This window comes from Rhinoraja longicauda, chromosome 7, assembly GCF_053455715.1.
Source record: "Rhinoraja longicauda isolate Sanriku21f chromosome 7, sRhiLon1.1, whole genome shotgun sequence".
Lineage (NCBI taxonomy): Eukaryota > Metazoa > Chordata > Chondrichthyes > Rajiformes > Arhynchobatidae > Rhinoraja > Rhinoraja longicauda.
The window spans coordinates 48,212,524-48,228,545 of NC_135959.1; the positions used below are offsets into that span (position 1 = coordinate 48,212,524).

Below are 16,022 nucleotides of genomic sequence, written 5' to 3' on the forward strand. Positions count from 1 at the left end.
CTCAAATTTGGAGACCAAAACTGCACACAGTACTCCAGGTGCGGTCTCACCAGGGCCCCGGTACAACTGTAGAAGGACCTCTTTGCTCCTATACTCAACTCCTCTTGTTGAATTGCCAGATGTACCGACAAAGGAACAATGACATTCTTACTTACAGCAGCATCTGTGAATACAATACACATGGATAATGTATAATAAGGAAAAATGTAACAAATAACCCCAGTATTGGTGCAGAAAAAGTGTGAAGTTGTTGGTGCAGCCAAAGACAGCCCTTAGTTCATAGGTATATATTTAACTAATGCAACAAAAATGAATCCGACCAGCAATGTGGGAGTGGTGTGGAATGTGGCGATGGAAAATTGCATCTCATTTGCACAGATGTTCATGAAGAATTTGGTCTCCTCAAATCTTAAGAATACACTGCAATCATGTGAGTCCCCTTCCTGCCTGGATGGCCTCCCGCCTTTTACTTAATGTTTACAACCAAAAGAAGTAGATATATGGCTTGGGCCTTTACATTATCCCACCTTTGGCGGTTTGAATGTGTGGGGATGGAGGATGGTAAAGTTCTTTTTAGATTTTTAGATTTAGATTTAAAGATACAGCGCGGAAACAGGCCCTTCGGCCCACCGAGTCCGCGCCGCCCAGCGATCCCCGCACATTAACACTATCCTACACACACTAGGGACAATTTTTACATTTTACTCAGTCAATTAACTTACATACCTGTACGTCTTTGGAGTGTAGGAGGAAACCGAAGATCTCGGAGAAAACCCACGCAGGTCACGGGGAGAACGTACAAACTACGTACAGACGGCGCCCATAGTCAGGTTCGAACCTGAGTCTCAGGCGCTGCATTCGCTGTAAGTCAGCAACTCTACCGCTGCGCCACCATGCCGCAGTTCAATTGTGAGTGTGGGTAGATATGGTGGAGGAGAGTTCGATGTGTGGAAGTTGTGGACAGAATAACAGTATTTATATGCTTCAGCTTGAGTTCATGTGTCAAAGTGTGAATGTATAAAAGAGCAATACTTTCAGTGGTGTTCAGCTTACTGTGGCATTTCTTGTGAGCTAATAAAATTTCTCATGACATTGGTCCATCATTATGGAGAAGACCATGTCAACCACCTTTTTTGAGGCTCTTTTAAAGGCAGCCTGCATGTACGTGACCTCCCTAGGAATATATCTCATTGACGAGGACTTTTGCATCCCTCTCAGTAAACCATGGCGCTCCCTCCCACTCCACTGCAGCCTCACAGCCCTCCATGGTAGCCACAATTTGTGTTGCTGGCATCTGGCCTACATGGCAAATGTTCCTTTAAGAGCTTATATTCTTTGCTGATCACGATGCTGAATTGTCTTGTGTTCTGCTGGGAACCATACAATCACAATTACAAGATTTAAAATACATTTAGCCAAGTACATGGTTAAGGAAGGTTTAGAGGAATATTGGCCAAAAACAGGCAAATGGGATTTGATCGGCATGGACATTGGCCTGAAGGGTCTGTTTTCATGCTGTATAACTACAACTCTATATTAATCCTTTACTCTTTTTCAAATAACATAGGACACATCTCATAGAATTTACCCTTCACCGTGATACACTAGAATAAGAAGTTTAATGGAACTGCACTTCTCACAGAAACACACTACATTATTGTACTTCAGTCAGATTCTTGGAAAATTATTTGGATCTGATTTTTTTCACTAAGAGGAGAAAATATTTTCTCTACTTAGTGAAAATATACCATAGATAACATTGGCAGTAAAATTGAATTCAAAGCCACTGAAACAATAGAATAGACCTAGTTGTGGACTTTAAAAAGGACCAGAGAAAAAAAAGTGTAAACAGCATTTTTTATTAAAATTTAAATGTAGTATTCTTTTATTTCAATTATGAACTATCAATTTTAGAACATTCTACATAGCAAAGTCCAGCAAAGATTATAGGTACAACTTGGGGCGCTTGGTTTTTTGTTAGAAAGAAAGATTAAACGGAATTCAAGAATAACATATTTAACTTTTTCATTATTAAAGCGAAGATTTAAGTCTGTTACAAATTCCTAAGCATTTAGAACAAGCTATTGCACACTATGAAATCCAATGCATGCACACCTTTTCACATAACTTAGTAAACATAGTACTTTATGAACTTCAGGAATAAATACACACTTAAACATCATATTTATTTAAACATTTAGTGAATGGGTGTTGAGTGCAAAATATACAAGTAGAATTAATAAATTGATGCTTTAAAGAATATATGATCTATTTATATATTTCCAAATGGTGATGTGTGACAAACATGATCAGCCATATTTAAATATTAGTGTTCAAGAGAAAGCAACTGATGAACTAAAAGTAAAAAGTGTTGAGATCATGTCCAATGATCCAAGTTAATACATTATTCAGCAATACTCTGCCAATTTTATAAAATAAAACAATACCAAATAATTATTAGAATTAAGGAGCCTTGACTGATAAAACAAAACTTTATTTTTAAAATGTCTATTCCTTCTATTTTCTCAATTAAAAAACAAATCTCTCAAATGTAGTGGTAAAGGTTAGTATTTATAAGATAGTGGAAAGAAAAAAATAGACTAAAAATAACTGTCCTGATGGCTCTCTATTCAGGGACACTGTTTAAACTACATTTCTCTTCTGCTGAGGAGGTGGTTATTCAGAAAGGGAAGAGTGGTTTTATCTGCATTTAATATTACTTGTGAGTGAGAGCCTACTGCCTGCGTTACACCTTACTTGATTTTATGGTCATTGAAATCTATGATGTAAACTGGCGCCATTCCCACATACAAGATTTTTGTTTTCTTTCCCTTTCCCTTGCATTCTCTAGTTTTCTCATTGTTCCGTTATAGCTAATAACTTAATCAGTCTTTTTCTTTTGCCATTAAACTATAGAACCACTCAAGTAAACTCCAGTGTTATTTCAATTGTTTAAAATATAATTCTATATTAAACTTATGCAAGAATTTGTTCCCATTTCTAACCACTTAGAGGAGTTCAGTCCTCAAAAAGATATTCTAAAGTAACTGTTCTAAAATTAGAAGAGTGGATAGTAGATTATCTATTGTAAATGTCCTGGTATGCCAGATCTTAACTATTGCAGTATTTAATTTTAATTGTGACATAACCAGATATATTCATTACTCAAGTAAAGTGTGCCTATTCAGTAAAAATAAAATTGCAATAATTTATTTCAGGTGCAAGATGAAGATAAGTAAACATTGGTCCAAATAAAAGGTGAATCTGCGAAATTAATAATGGAAGAATAGAACAGCTATTTTGTATGTCTACCAGTGACATCCAAGAAATAGGTGCAAATCAGGGGGGGAGGGAAGAACTGGGAAAAATTACAATCACCAGGGAACCATTCCAGAGCAAACTGTTGCAGCTGTTGCCTGACAAGCTGCTGGGTGCAGATGCTCTTCATTCCTAAGATTTTAAAATAATTGGTAATTGTTTTAATTTTCAAAGATCCTCTAGATTTGGGGACCTTTCCTTGAGATTGGAATATAACAAATATAACTGTTCTATTCAAAAATAGAAACACAAAGCAAGAAACTACAGGCCACTTAACTTCTGTCACAAGGAAAATATTGAAAGCTTTTATTAAAAATGTCAAGCTGATAAGGCAAGCTGATAAGGCAATTCAACATATTTTTGTGAAAGTAATATCATGTCTGACCAATTTATTGCAATCCTTTGCAGTAGTAACACGTGCAATTGGATAAAAGGGAACCAGCGGATACTATAATTAGATTTCCAGAAAGCATATGATAAAGAGACGGCATCAAAGGTTACTGTGGAAAGCAAAGGCTCATTCTGTGGTAGAATACATATTGGCAAAGATAGAGATTGGCTGCCAAACAGGAAACAAAGAATAGGAACAACTGGGTCCATTCTGACTGGCAAGATGTAACAAGTGGTGCACCAAAGGAACATATACTCAGGCCTCTACATTTTATAATTTATGTAAAAGATTAGGATGAAGGCATGGTTGTTAAATTTGCTAATAATATGAAGTAGGAAAATAATAGGAGTTCCGAAATTGCTCACTATTTGGACAATATACTTTATTATTCCTCCCACAATTGATACCTTCTTCACATTTTCCCACGTTTTTAGTAAATTAAGAGAAAACACTTAATATTTACTCTTCCATGTAAGAGGTAAAAAATGCATTAAGTAAATTTATTACAAAGGATGCATTTAGGAATTTTTATTTTAGATGTTTTTCTCATGGCAGAGGAGAGAAAAAATAATTTTAGGTAAGCAAACATAGCTATCTTGCAAAAGTTCAAAAATTCATTAACTGCAGATAAATTTGATAATTAGTGAAAATATGCATGATTAATGCTTTTCTTAAAATTCAGAATACTTTGTTTAAACAAGCACAATTAATCCAGTGATTCTTATAGATACTAAGCCAACGTTCAAAGAAGTTACAATTGCAAAAAATTAGAATTTTCTTTAACAAAATCTGGAGGATTCTATGATAATGACATTATTATACTTAAATTAAACAACATTAAAATTCAGTATGCTCAAGTATGATGAACTTCACATATTTTGAGGGAGGTGAGGTATTAAAACAAAGAATAATTCATTTATAGTATATATTACATTAAACATCTTGTGTTTTTTGTTTCATTACAATACTATCACCAATGAGAAATACAAGATGAATACAGCTTGCTTAAAAAAAAAAAGTTCTGGGTAATTTGAGGACCATCAACTTAATTAATCAAAGATATGTTGGTGATGGAGCAGAAAATGTATGCATTAACTTTAAAATGATCTGCACAATTGACAAGCTGTTGCAATTAAATACAATATATACTTTTATATTTGTTGTGTTAATAAACACATTTTCACCTAGGTGACAGTATATAATGAACTTCATATACTGCTATATTTTAACTATAGACTCGTCATCTATTGCTTCTTAAACAGTAACATACATTTATATGTACGTATGCCATGGCAGGGATTGACAATGCTTAAAAAAAGGTTATCAAATCTTCAACCAGACATTATGTTTGTAAATTAAATATGGCACTGGTGTGATAATTCACAAGACTACCGTTTATTATCCAGGAAGACACTTAGTAACAAATGTGTGGAGTCTACTGCACATTCACATGCTCCAATAGCTAGTCTGCAAATCAGTAAGTAAGATTAATAATGTCATATAGTGCCAAACTGCTAATTACATTTAATGCTGAGATCAGATAACTCTCAGATTATTTGACAGACAGTACGAGCTATTTGCGACTAAACTTGAAGAACAAATCTATCAAAACAAAAAGATATTTGCTCTGTCTAATTTATACTTATATTGAAGTACAATTTCAATAAATGTACACATCTATATTTGTTGGGATGCTAAAGTTACCAAATATATAACAATTCCATAAAATGCTATTATTGTGTGTAGTTATGTATATTCACAAGTTTTTTGATCAAAATACATTCTTCAACAATAAATATTGTTTGTAATTTTGTGCAAATCATGATTAAAGGTTTTTAACTCAAAGGACTTTACAGAACAACAGATTACAACATTTCAAAGCACAATGAGAGAGGAGCAGCGTATGAGAGTTTAAGTATGAAAACGTTGCAAAAAGTTTCTTCGAATGATTAAAATGTAACACTCCATGCTGCCACAATATGAGCAAATGTTTATAGAGAAGATCTCCATTGTTCACGTGAATGTATAGCATGTGCAGTACTTTTTATTGTTCCAAATAGAGAAGTATTATACTTAAAATAAAGCATGCATACAGTCACCATGGTCATTAGATATGCTGGTTGTGATCAATGCTGTGATTTAAATTCAGTTTCTTAAAATTAGTTCCCAGACAAGTACGGACGTGAGGCAGTGATATGACAAATGGAAGGATGATTACATATTCATCAGACTTTCTGAGGCTGCAAAATGGGGGCACAGGGTCATGTCCGTGTTCTGAAGTTGCTTTATAATCCGCTTGTGGAACTTCTCTCGAACGCGATTAAATTCCATTATGTCAAGAGGATCCTCTTCAATCCAGAATTTGTGAAACTCGTGCATCAGGTAGCCTACATGATCATAGGGAAAACAAGTATTTTTATCTTGAAAGTTAAAATGTGGACAGATCAGTAAACAATGCAATTTATAACAACGCACCTTGATTTATTCAGTTTCTTAGATCCCTAAAATGAAAGCCAGGCAACGTGAAAATTTTGATTTACTAAGTTGCAGGATGTGTTATAGTAACAGGATAAGAAGATGTCAAGCTTTCAGCAACTGTAGCAAGAGCATAAATTGGCAAGTTTAATACTGGTGATTGAATAAATTGAAAATAATCTTACATTACAGTAAAAAAAAATTTGAGGTATTGCATCAGGGTGCATGTTCTGACAATCTAGTTCTACAAATGAATGAATGAATAAGTTTATTGGCCAAGTATGCATATACAAGGAATGTGCCTTGGTGCTCCGCTCACAAATGACAACAGACATACAGTTAACAATTAAGAATAAAGCATAACACATCAAAACAATAAGGATACACCATTACGGTCTAAACATGTGGGTGAAAATAAACCAGAGCAAAAAAGAGACTACAGACTTTGGTTATTGAGTAGAACTATCACTTGTGGAAAAAAAGCTGTTTTTATGTCTGGCTGTGGCTGCTTTGACAATCCGGAGTTGCCTTCCAGAGGGAAGTGCTTCAAAGAGTTTGCGGCCAGGGTGAGAGGGGTCAGAGATGATCTTGCCCGCTCGCTTCCTGGCCCTTGCAGTGTACAGTTTATCAATGGGGGGAAGGTTGCAGCCAACAACCTTCTCAGCTGTGTGAACGATCCGTTGCAGCCTCCGGATGTCGTGCTTGGTGGCTGAGCCAAACCAGACCATGATGGAGAAGGTGAGGACGGACTCAATGATAGCAGTATAGAATTGGACCATCATTGCCTATGGCAGATTGTGTTTCCTCAGTTGCTGCAGAAAGTACATCCTCTGTTGAGTGATAGTATATCTGAACAGGAGTTATAGCCTCCAGACTTTGCATATTTGGATCCAAACTCAAACAATAGACAATAGACAATAGGTGCAGGAGTAGGCCATTCAGCCCTTCGAGCCAGCACCGCCATTCAATGCGATCATGGCTGATCACTCTCAATCAGTACCCCGTTCCTGCCTTCTCCCCATACCCCCTCACTCCGCTATCCTTAAGAGCTCTATCCAGCTCTCTCTTGAAAGCATCCAACGAACTGGCCTCCACTGCCTTCTGAGGCAGAGAATTCCACACCTTCACCACCCTCTGACTGAAAAAGTTCTTCCTCATCTCCGTTCTAAATGGCCTACCCCTTATTCTCAAACTGTGGCCCCTTGTTCTGGACTCCCCCAACATTGGGAACATGTTATCTGCCTCTAATGTGTCCAATCCCCTAATTATCTTATATGTTTCAATAAGATCCCCCCTCATCCTTCTAAATTCCAGTGTATACAAGCCCAATCGCTCCAGCCTTTCAACATACGACAGTCCCGCCATTCCGGGAATTAACCTAGTGAACCTACGCTGCACGCCCTCCATAGCAAGAATATCCTTCCTCAAATTTGGAGACCAAAACTGCACACAGTACTCCAGGTGCGGTCTCATCAGGGCCCGGTACAACTGTAGAAGGACCTCTTTGCTCCTATACTCAACTCCTCTTGTTACGAAGGCCAACATTCCATTGGCTTTCTTCACTGCCTGCTGAACCTGCATGCTTCCTTTCATTGACTGATGCACTAGGACACCCAGATCTCGTTGAACTCCCCCTCCTCCTAACTTGACACCATTCAGATAATAATCTGCCTTTCTATTCTTACTTCCAAAGTGAATAACCTCATACTTATCTACATTAAACTGCATCTGCCATGTATCCGCCCACTCACACAACCTGTCCAAGTCATCCTGCAGCCTTATTGCATCTTCCTCACAATTCACACTACCCCCCAACTTAGTATCATCTGCAAATTTGCTAATGGTACTTTTAATCCCTTCGAACAACAAACTATAACTGGCTACTATATATTTATACCCAAGGTTTCAGGGAACATTAAAATACATGAAGGTATTAATGCTGGAAAAGCAAAACGACATTTCAACTGCAATCACTTAAGGATACTTAAGTATATATGTGGAATCAACTTACAGAAGACTTTGTGGAAGTGGACGAGTGATGGCGCCTCAGGAGCAACATTATACAAATGAGTTTTCAATGATCCATTTATAAGCAGCGAGTACGCAAGGTCAGTGATATTAATTCCCACTATAGCAAATGAAAACCTGTAAGTCAGAGCAATAAATGCACATGTAAAAATGTGATTAAATTCAAATAATATGACAAAACTATTCAGCATATAGTTAAAAAATAATCTTTTTGGGGAGAATTTTCAAATGGATCTAATGGAGGCAGTAAAGATATAAAGAGTAAATTACCCAGTGTTATTTCTTCCTGTGAGGCAATCCTTCGGGATCGAGGTGAACCTGCTTTCATTTATGTTTTATGGGGTTTGAGATGGTTACTGACGTCAATGAGGGAATTGTAGACACTGCCACAAATAGAACAGGAGACAGCTAACGACGTGGGTAGGTTAGTAGCACATGAGATGGGGTGTTTCCTCTGTTGCTTACAAAGGGCTTTTGTATGCTCCCAACGCATGCCCATAATATTCTCAATGCTATCTTGAATGTTCCATCTCCACTTTGAGCGATTAAGGGATAAAAATTTGCAGGAGTTGGTGGAAATGGTGAACTTATTCAAAGAAGCTTTGAGCATATCCTTGAATTTTTTTGTTTAGTTGGAAGACTATTGTTACACAAGCAACTTGATATATTAACTCTTTACAGGTTAATTTGAACTAACATTTCCATGTGGCAAAAAGGGTAACCACAAAATAAATATTGGGCTACTGGCAGTTCAGTACAAGATAGTGTGTTGGAAGGAACTGCAGATGCTGGTTTAAACTGAAGATAGACACAAAAAGCTGGAGCAACTTAGCAGGACAGGCAGCATCTCTGGAGAGAAAGAATGGGTGAAGTATTGGGTCGAGACCCTTCTTCAGTCTGATGCTGCCTGTCTCGCTGAGTTACTCCAGCTTTTTGTGTCTATCTTCAGTACAACATAGCTTTATTATAACCGGTACTTTGGATCTGTCTTCACTAAGGAAGATACAAGCAATCTCCCAGATGTTCTAGTGGCAAGAGATCCTAGGGTGACGGAGGAACTGAAGGAAATCCAGATTAGGCAGGAAATGGTGTTGGGTAGACTGATGGGACTGAAGGCTGATAAATCCCCAGGGCGTGATGGTCTGCATCCCAGGGTACTTAAGGAGGTGGCGCTAGAAATTGTGGACGCATTGGTGATCATTTTCCAATGTTCTATAGATTCAGGATCAGTTCCTGTGGATTGGAGGGTAGCTAATGTTGTCCCACTTTTTAAGAAAGGAGGGAGAGAGGAAACGGGAAATTATAGACCAGTTAGTCTTACATCAGTGGTGGGGAAGATGCTGGAGTCAATTATAAAAGACGAAATTGCGGAGCATTTGGATAGTAGTAACGGGATCGTTCCGAGTCAGCATGGATTTACGAAGGGGAAATCATGCTTGACTAATCTTCTGGAATTCTTTGACAGGGGAGAGCCGGTGGATGTGGTGTACCTCGACTTTGAGAAGGCCTTCGACAAGGTTCCACATAGGAGATTAGTGGGCAAAATTAGAGCACATGGTATTGGAGGTAGGGTACTGACATGGATAGAAAATTGGTTGACAGACAGAAAGAAAAGAGTGGGGATAAATGGGTCCCTTTCAGAATGGCAGGCAGTAACTAGTGGGGTACCGCAAGGCTCGGTGCTGGGATTGCAGCTATTTACAATATACATTAATGACTTGGATGAAGGGATTAAAAGTACCATTTGCAAATTTGCAGATGATACAAAGCTGGGTGGTAGTGTGAACTGTGAGGAAGATGTTATGAGGTTGCAGGGTGACTTGGACAGGTTGTGTGAGTGGGCAGATGCATGGCAGATGCAGTTTAATGTCGATAAGTGTGAGGTTATCCACTTTGGTGGTAAGAATAGGAAGGCAGATTATTATCTGAATGGTGTCAAGTTAGGAAAAGGGGACGTACAATGAGATCTGAGTGTCCTAGTGCATCAGTCACTGAAAGGAAGCATGCAGGTACAGCAGGCAGTGAAGAAAGCCAGTGGAATGTTGGCCGTCATAACAAGAGGAGTTGAGTATTGGAGCAAAGAGGTCCTTCTGCAGTTGTACAGGGCCCTAGTGAGACCGCATCCGGAGTACTGTGAGCAGTTTTGGTCTCCAAATTTGAGGAAGGATATTCTTGCTATTGAGGGCGTGCAGCGTAGGTTTACTAGGTTAATTCCCGGAATGGCGGGACTGTCTTATGTTGAAAGACTGGAGCGACTAGGCTTGTATACACTGGAATTTAGAAGGATGAGAGGGGATCTTATCGAAACATATAAGATTATTAAGGGGCTGGACGTGTTAGAGGCAGGAAACATGTTCCCAACGTTGGGGGAGTCCAGAACAAGGGGCCACAGTTTAAGAATAAGGGGTAGGCCATTTAGAACGGAGACGAGGAAAAACCTTTTCAGTCAGAGTTGTGAATCTGTGTAATTGTGCCTCAGAAGGCAGTGGAGGCCAATTCTCTGAATGCATTCAAGAGTGAGCTAGATAGAGCTCTTAAGGATAGCGGAGTCAGGGGTTGTGGGGAGAAGGCAGGAACGGGGTACTGATTGAGAATGATCAGCCATGATCACATTGAATGGCGGTGCTGGCTCGAAGGGCCGAATGGCCTACACCTGCACCTATTGTCTATTTTATATAATTGTTGCAGGAAAGAGATTACTTTTGTTAAGCAAAGGTTTATTGATGAAGATATTACAAATATCAATTCCAAGTACACTTTCCTCATATTTACTTTGTAAAATAAATCGCTAATAATTATGAGTTAAATCCAAATTAATGCAGAGTTTTGAAATGCACTTTATTCTACCATTGGATGAACAGAATAAAATGGTTATAAATAATGAACTGTTGTCTTAATATATTCTGTCTTATATATTATAAGTTAGAATAAAACATTGCTTCTTTATTGTCCAGGGCAAATTTGTTTGAATTGTTTTAGTTCAGATACTTAACAATATCATATGTTTAATACATTGAGCAATACATTACTTCTTAACCGTTAACAAGCAAAATAGCTACTGTGTCACAAAGCAGGGCTTATATTTCAGAATAGTATTCACAGCTTCTAAATGCAAGCAGTCTCTTAAATGACAAAACATGAAAATTATTTCGAGCTGAAGGAAGAAAACCACTCTCAGGTCATAGAAATATATTTCTTTGACCAATCTTTCACTTTGAGGAGTGAGTGAGAGGCCCTTCAACTTATTGATAATAGTCCACAAGTTCCTTCTGTTTGAGATAAAATATCTACTTCTATGTAGGGTGATGCTTTAAGAGTGAACTAATGTAGTTTGAGAGGGGAAATGAGGGTTAGACATAGACAACAAAATGTAGGGCTTCAGGGAATATTGAGGAACAGAGTAGTGTACAACTCATGGATTTAGGAAAATAAGGCACAGTAGATGAGGTGGTGAAGAAAACATATGGGTACTTGTCTTCATTAACCAGGGTATAGTATATAAGGGCCAGGAGTTTATGGTACAACTTTATAAAACACTGATTAGGCCACAGCTGGAGAACTGTATGTAGATCATCACACTATAGGAAGGATGTGATTGCACTGAAATAAATGCAAAGGAATTTCTCCAGGCCTGGAAACAAAGTATTTTAGTTATCAGGTGAGGCTAGATAGGCTGTATGACTCTATGGATTTGTATGAGTGATTCTCCATGATATTTGGCATAGGGTGCAGGATCTTCTCGTAGAGTGGGCATGTTCTGGTCCCACAGCAATGCTTGAGTGAGTATAGTTTTAATATCACCCACATATTTGATGCAAATCAGCGATCTATTCCTACCTAGAACAAGATCGTACCTGACAAGCCTGCAAATGAAACAATTTGTAATGACCCAGCTAGTAAAATAAAACATAGAAAAGGAATATGACCATTAAGACCAGAGTTCCTGAATGGGAGCTTGTTCAATAAAAAGCATCAAAAGCATCAAAGCGAATGGGTGGGAGCCGATCCTGAAGGCCAGAGATAAATGGAACAAACAGCATGATAAGGGAGAGAATATGTGCACCAAACCAATAAGGTGAACAGTCTCTCTCCCTCCTCAAGGTGAAAGACTGATTGAATAAATACATTTCTAGTTGACTTGAGAACAGACTGCAAGTACTTCTGTTTCACTACAAATATTTAAATAAATAACAAAGATAGTTAACTTCCATATAAAAAAATAGATAATATATGCAAGTGACAGCTTGAATATAATACAAATAAATTCATTTGATTTTAATAGTAAAATTATCCTTTTTAGTTTTTTTATCTCTGTACAACCAAGCACATCCAAAAGATGAACACCCAACCAGCTCTTGAGCCTCTGTAACTCTAAACAGTTATTCTTTTTGCAGATCATAAGCTATAATTCAGTTCACCTCAGGCATGGACGTCATAATTCGTGGTCAGGAACAGTGTAATTAGAATTATCAATGGCAGATTGCAAGTGAAATACTCACCCTATTGCCTGATCAAACTTTTTCTTTTCCAACTCCTTTTTATCCAATTTACTGTTTAAAGAAATTAAATAATACTTGAATTAATTTCTTCTGATCAATGTTCTTTGTCATTTGTGGTAAATTTGCACTATTATTATATACACACGGCAACTGGATTTTAGTCACAAACAACTGAACACTTTCTAAAGTGAAAGATTGTGTCCGCATCCCAGATGAGATGAACTAAGGCAGCAAGGAAATCAATCCTAATAAAATGTAATCTTTCCGTCTGCTTTTAGAATGCTTAATCCTTTTAAAGGAAAGTTCCAGTTGATATGAAAATCTGCATTGACAAATGACAAGAAATAACAGAAGTAAGCCATTTGGGCTTTGCGTCTGCTCCGCCATTCAATCCATTATGCCTGTACCAAAACTCAAGTTCAAGCTCATTGTTATGTGCACGAGTACAGTGAAGTACAGATACAATGAAAAATCTTGTTTGCAACTGCATCACAGGCACATGGCCTGACAAATGTACAAAAGCAATTTATATATAGATTCTAAAAAGAAGACAACGCAACAATCCAGACATTAATGCAAAAACACAAATAGAATAAAAAGTCCAAAGTAGTGCAAGAGGTGGACCCTTGTGTTCCGTTGTCAAGATAGGATTAGGGATGTATAATTTGGTTCAAGAACCTGATGGCTGTAGGAAAGTAGCTATTCTTGAACCTGGTGGTGTGGGACTTCAAGCTTCTGTACCTCCTGTCCAATGCTAGACATAAAATGCCTGAATAACTCAGCAGGACAGGCAGCATCTCTGGAGAGAAGGAAAGAGTAACGTTTCGGGTCGAGACCCTTCTCCTGTCCAATAATAGTAGTGAGAAGAGGGATGGCAATTTTCTGTATTTTTCTCATTTTGTATATTAATTTTTCCGAAGTAACATAGTACTTTAAATTTTTCTGAAAGCCAGAGATATGCTTAGGTGCATGGGTCAACTTGTTGTTTGTATTGGTCGGGTCAGGGGCCAGCTCTGGGATCGTAACCCTGTAAGTACAGTAAAACACCTGCAACTTTTTTCGGTGCCGACTATTACTATTCCAACAAACCTATTGTTGACTTTTTGATTTAAAATGTATTCTAATATATTTTCCAGTGAATGTTAAGGTTCATATATTGGCATAGGTAGATAATTCATTAAAGAACAGAATACAGGATCAGTTTTTATTCGAAGATTGCCTTACATGCTTAACCAGAACTGTGTGAAGAATGGCTTCTCTTACAAATGCATCCATCAGACTTGGTAAACCAGACATTTATCAGATCATACTTGATAAACATGATCTGTATTATAATAATCACAGTTCAAAAAATTCATCATTGGCTACAAAAAATTTCAGGAAAGTTTAGAGATTGTAAATGCAGATTCTCCCTACATAAATGCAAATTGTGTTGTTCTATTCACAAAATGCTGGAGTAACTCAGCAGGTCAGGCAGCATCTCGGGAGAGAAGGAATGGGTGACGTTTCGGGTCGAGACCCTTCTTCAGATTGATGTCAGGGGGGCTGGACAAAGGAAGGATATAGGTGGAGACAGGAAGATAGAGGGAGATCTGGGAAGGAGGGGAAGAGAGGGACAGAGGAACTATCTAAAGTTGGAGAAGTCGATGTTCATACCACTGGGTTGCAAGCTGCCCAGGCGAAATATGAGGTGCTGTTCCTCCAATTTCCGGTGGGCCTCATTATGGCACTGGAGGAGGCCCATGACAGAAAGGTCAGACTGGGAATGGGAGGGGGAGTTGAAGTGCTCGGCCACCGGGAGATCAGTTTGGACAATGCGGACCGAGCGCAGGTGTTGAGCGAAGCGATCGCCGAGCCTGCGCTTGGTTTCGCCGATGTAAATAAGTTGACATCTAGAGCAGCGGATGCAATAGATGAGGTTGGAGGAGGTGCAGGTGAACCTTTGTCTCAACTGGAAAGACTGTTTGGGTCCTTGGATGGAGTTGAGGGGAGAGGTAAAGGGACAGGTGTTGCATCTCGTGCGGTTGCTGGGGAAAGTGCCCGGGGATGGGGTGATTTGGGTAGGAAGGGACGAGTGGACCAGGGAGTTAAGGAGGGAACGGTCTCTGCGGAACGCAGAGAGGGGAGGGGATGGGAAGATATGGCCAGTGGTGGGGTCCCGTTGTAGGTGATGGAAATGTTGGCGGAGGATTTGTTGGATCCGCTAGCTGGTGGGGTGGAAGGTGAGAACGAGATGCTGCCTGACCTGCTGAGTTACTCCAGCATTTTGTGAATAAATACCTTCGATTTGTACCAGCATCTGATGTTATTTTCTTATACTACTTGTATTGTTCTATTGTCAGCAACGACTTGCCTTACTGCATCCTAGATGATGATAAGTACCAAGACCTTCAGTCTGGTGAAAAAGAGTTTAACTTCCCAGCTTTTACAATGTCCATTCTGAATCAGTGAGCCTGATTTACTTATCATAAATTCCTTATTGCAGATTCTTTTGTCAGGGAATCTGGTAGAATTGTCCTTACCACCTAGTTTTGAACTCAGTAGGCTCAATTAAGCTATTCCATTTGATTTCTAATCATAAAGAACTACTTGAAAACACATCTAATTTGCCTTTCTTTGAAAGACCAGAGTGAATTCACCCTACCATAGTGTTATTCTAAAGAACTTAGTTAACTTTCACTTGGTATTGATAGAAATCATAATTTAGATCAGGTGCCACTTCAGCCCAATCAATACCTTCAAGATATCCTTGAGTCATAATATCATCACCATGAATGGCTTATTATGTGTAAAAGCAGAAAATGTTACAGATGAAAAGTTACGGACCTGAAACATTAATTCTATTTCTCACTTCATGTCTGCTGCCTGGCCATTTGAATACCTCCAACATTTTCTCATTTGATTTCAGATTTCCAGGCTTTGCTTTTTTTTGCCTGGTTATTTCTATTCTTCAAGGGTTTGTAGCATTGGATGAGGAGGAGCAGATTAATATTACTGAGCATGTTTTCCTATATTTTCTTTAAGTGCACTACACTCTTCCTTACACTGAGAATGAGTGAGTTCTTTCCAGACAGAATTGTAGTCGAAATTCATGTGTGGTCCTGTTTTATTGCTAAATATTGATGGTCAGACTGCAATAACATGCAAAGCAGGATCGGAGCATGGCAAGGTTCCCCGAGGTTGAAAAACTGAAAACTCGAAAGTGCAATTTTCCCCAGAGGGCTTGAAAAATAGAATAACACCTTTTAAAATGATTGTTTAATGAAAATGCTTATTAAATAATGTGCTTAATATGAAGAAAGATTCATATG

The 16,022-nt window shown here is 38.3% G+C and overlaps 1 protein-coding gene across 7 annotated transcripts in view; it reads right to left on the reverse strand.

The window, feature by feature from the left end:
- Nucleotides 1–1,849: 1,849 nt before the first annotated feature.
- The window catches only part of elmod1 (ELMO/CED-12 domain containing 1), a 38,921-nt gene continuing 24,748 nt past the window's right edge, over nt 1,850–16,022 (reverse strand). For all 7 annotated transcript variants that reach the window (XM_078402503.1, XM_078402502.1, XM_078402501.1 and 4 more), the window contains 3 exons: nt 12,712–12,762; nt 8,196–8,329; nt 1,850–6,096 (listed from right to left, as the gene is read on the reverse strand). In XM_078402503.1, the coding sequence (XP_078258629.1) occupies nt 5,924–6,096; nt 8,196–8,329; nt 12,712–12,762 (358 nt within the window). In that variant the 3' untranslated portion in view covers nt 1,850–5,923. The remainder of the gene's footprint in view (nt 6,097–8,195; nt 8,330–12,711; nt 12,763–16,022) is intronic.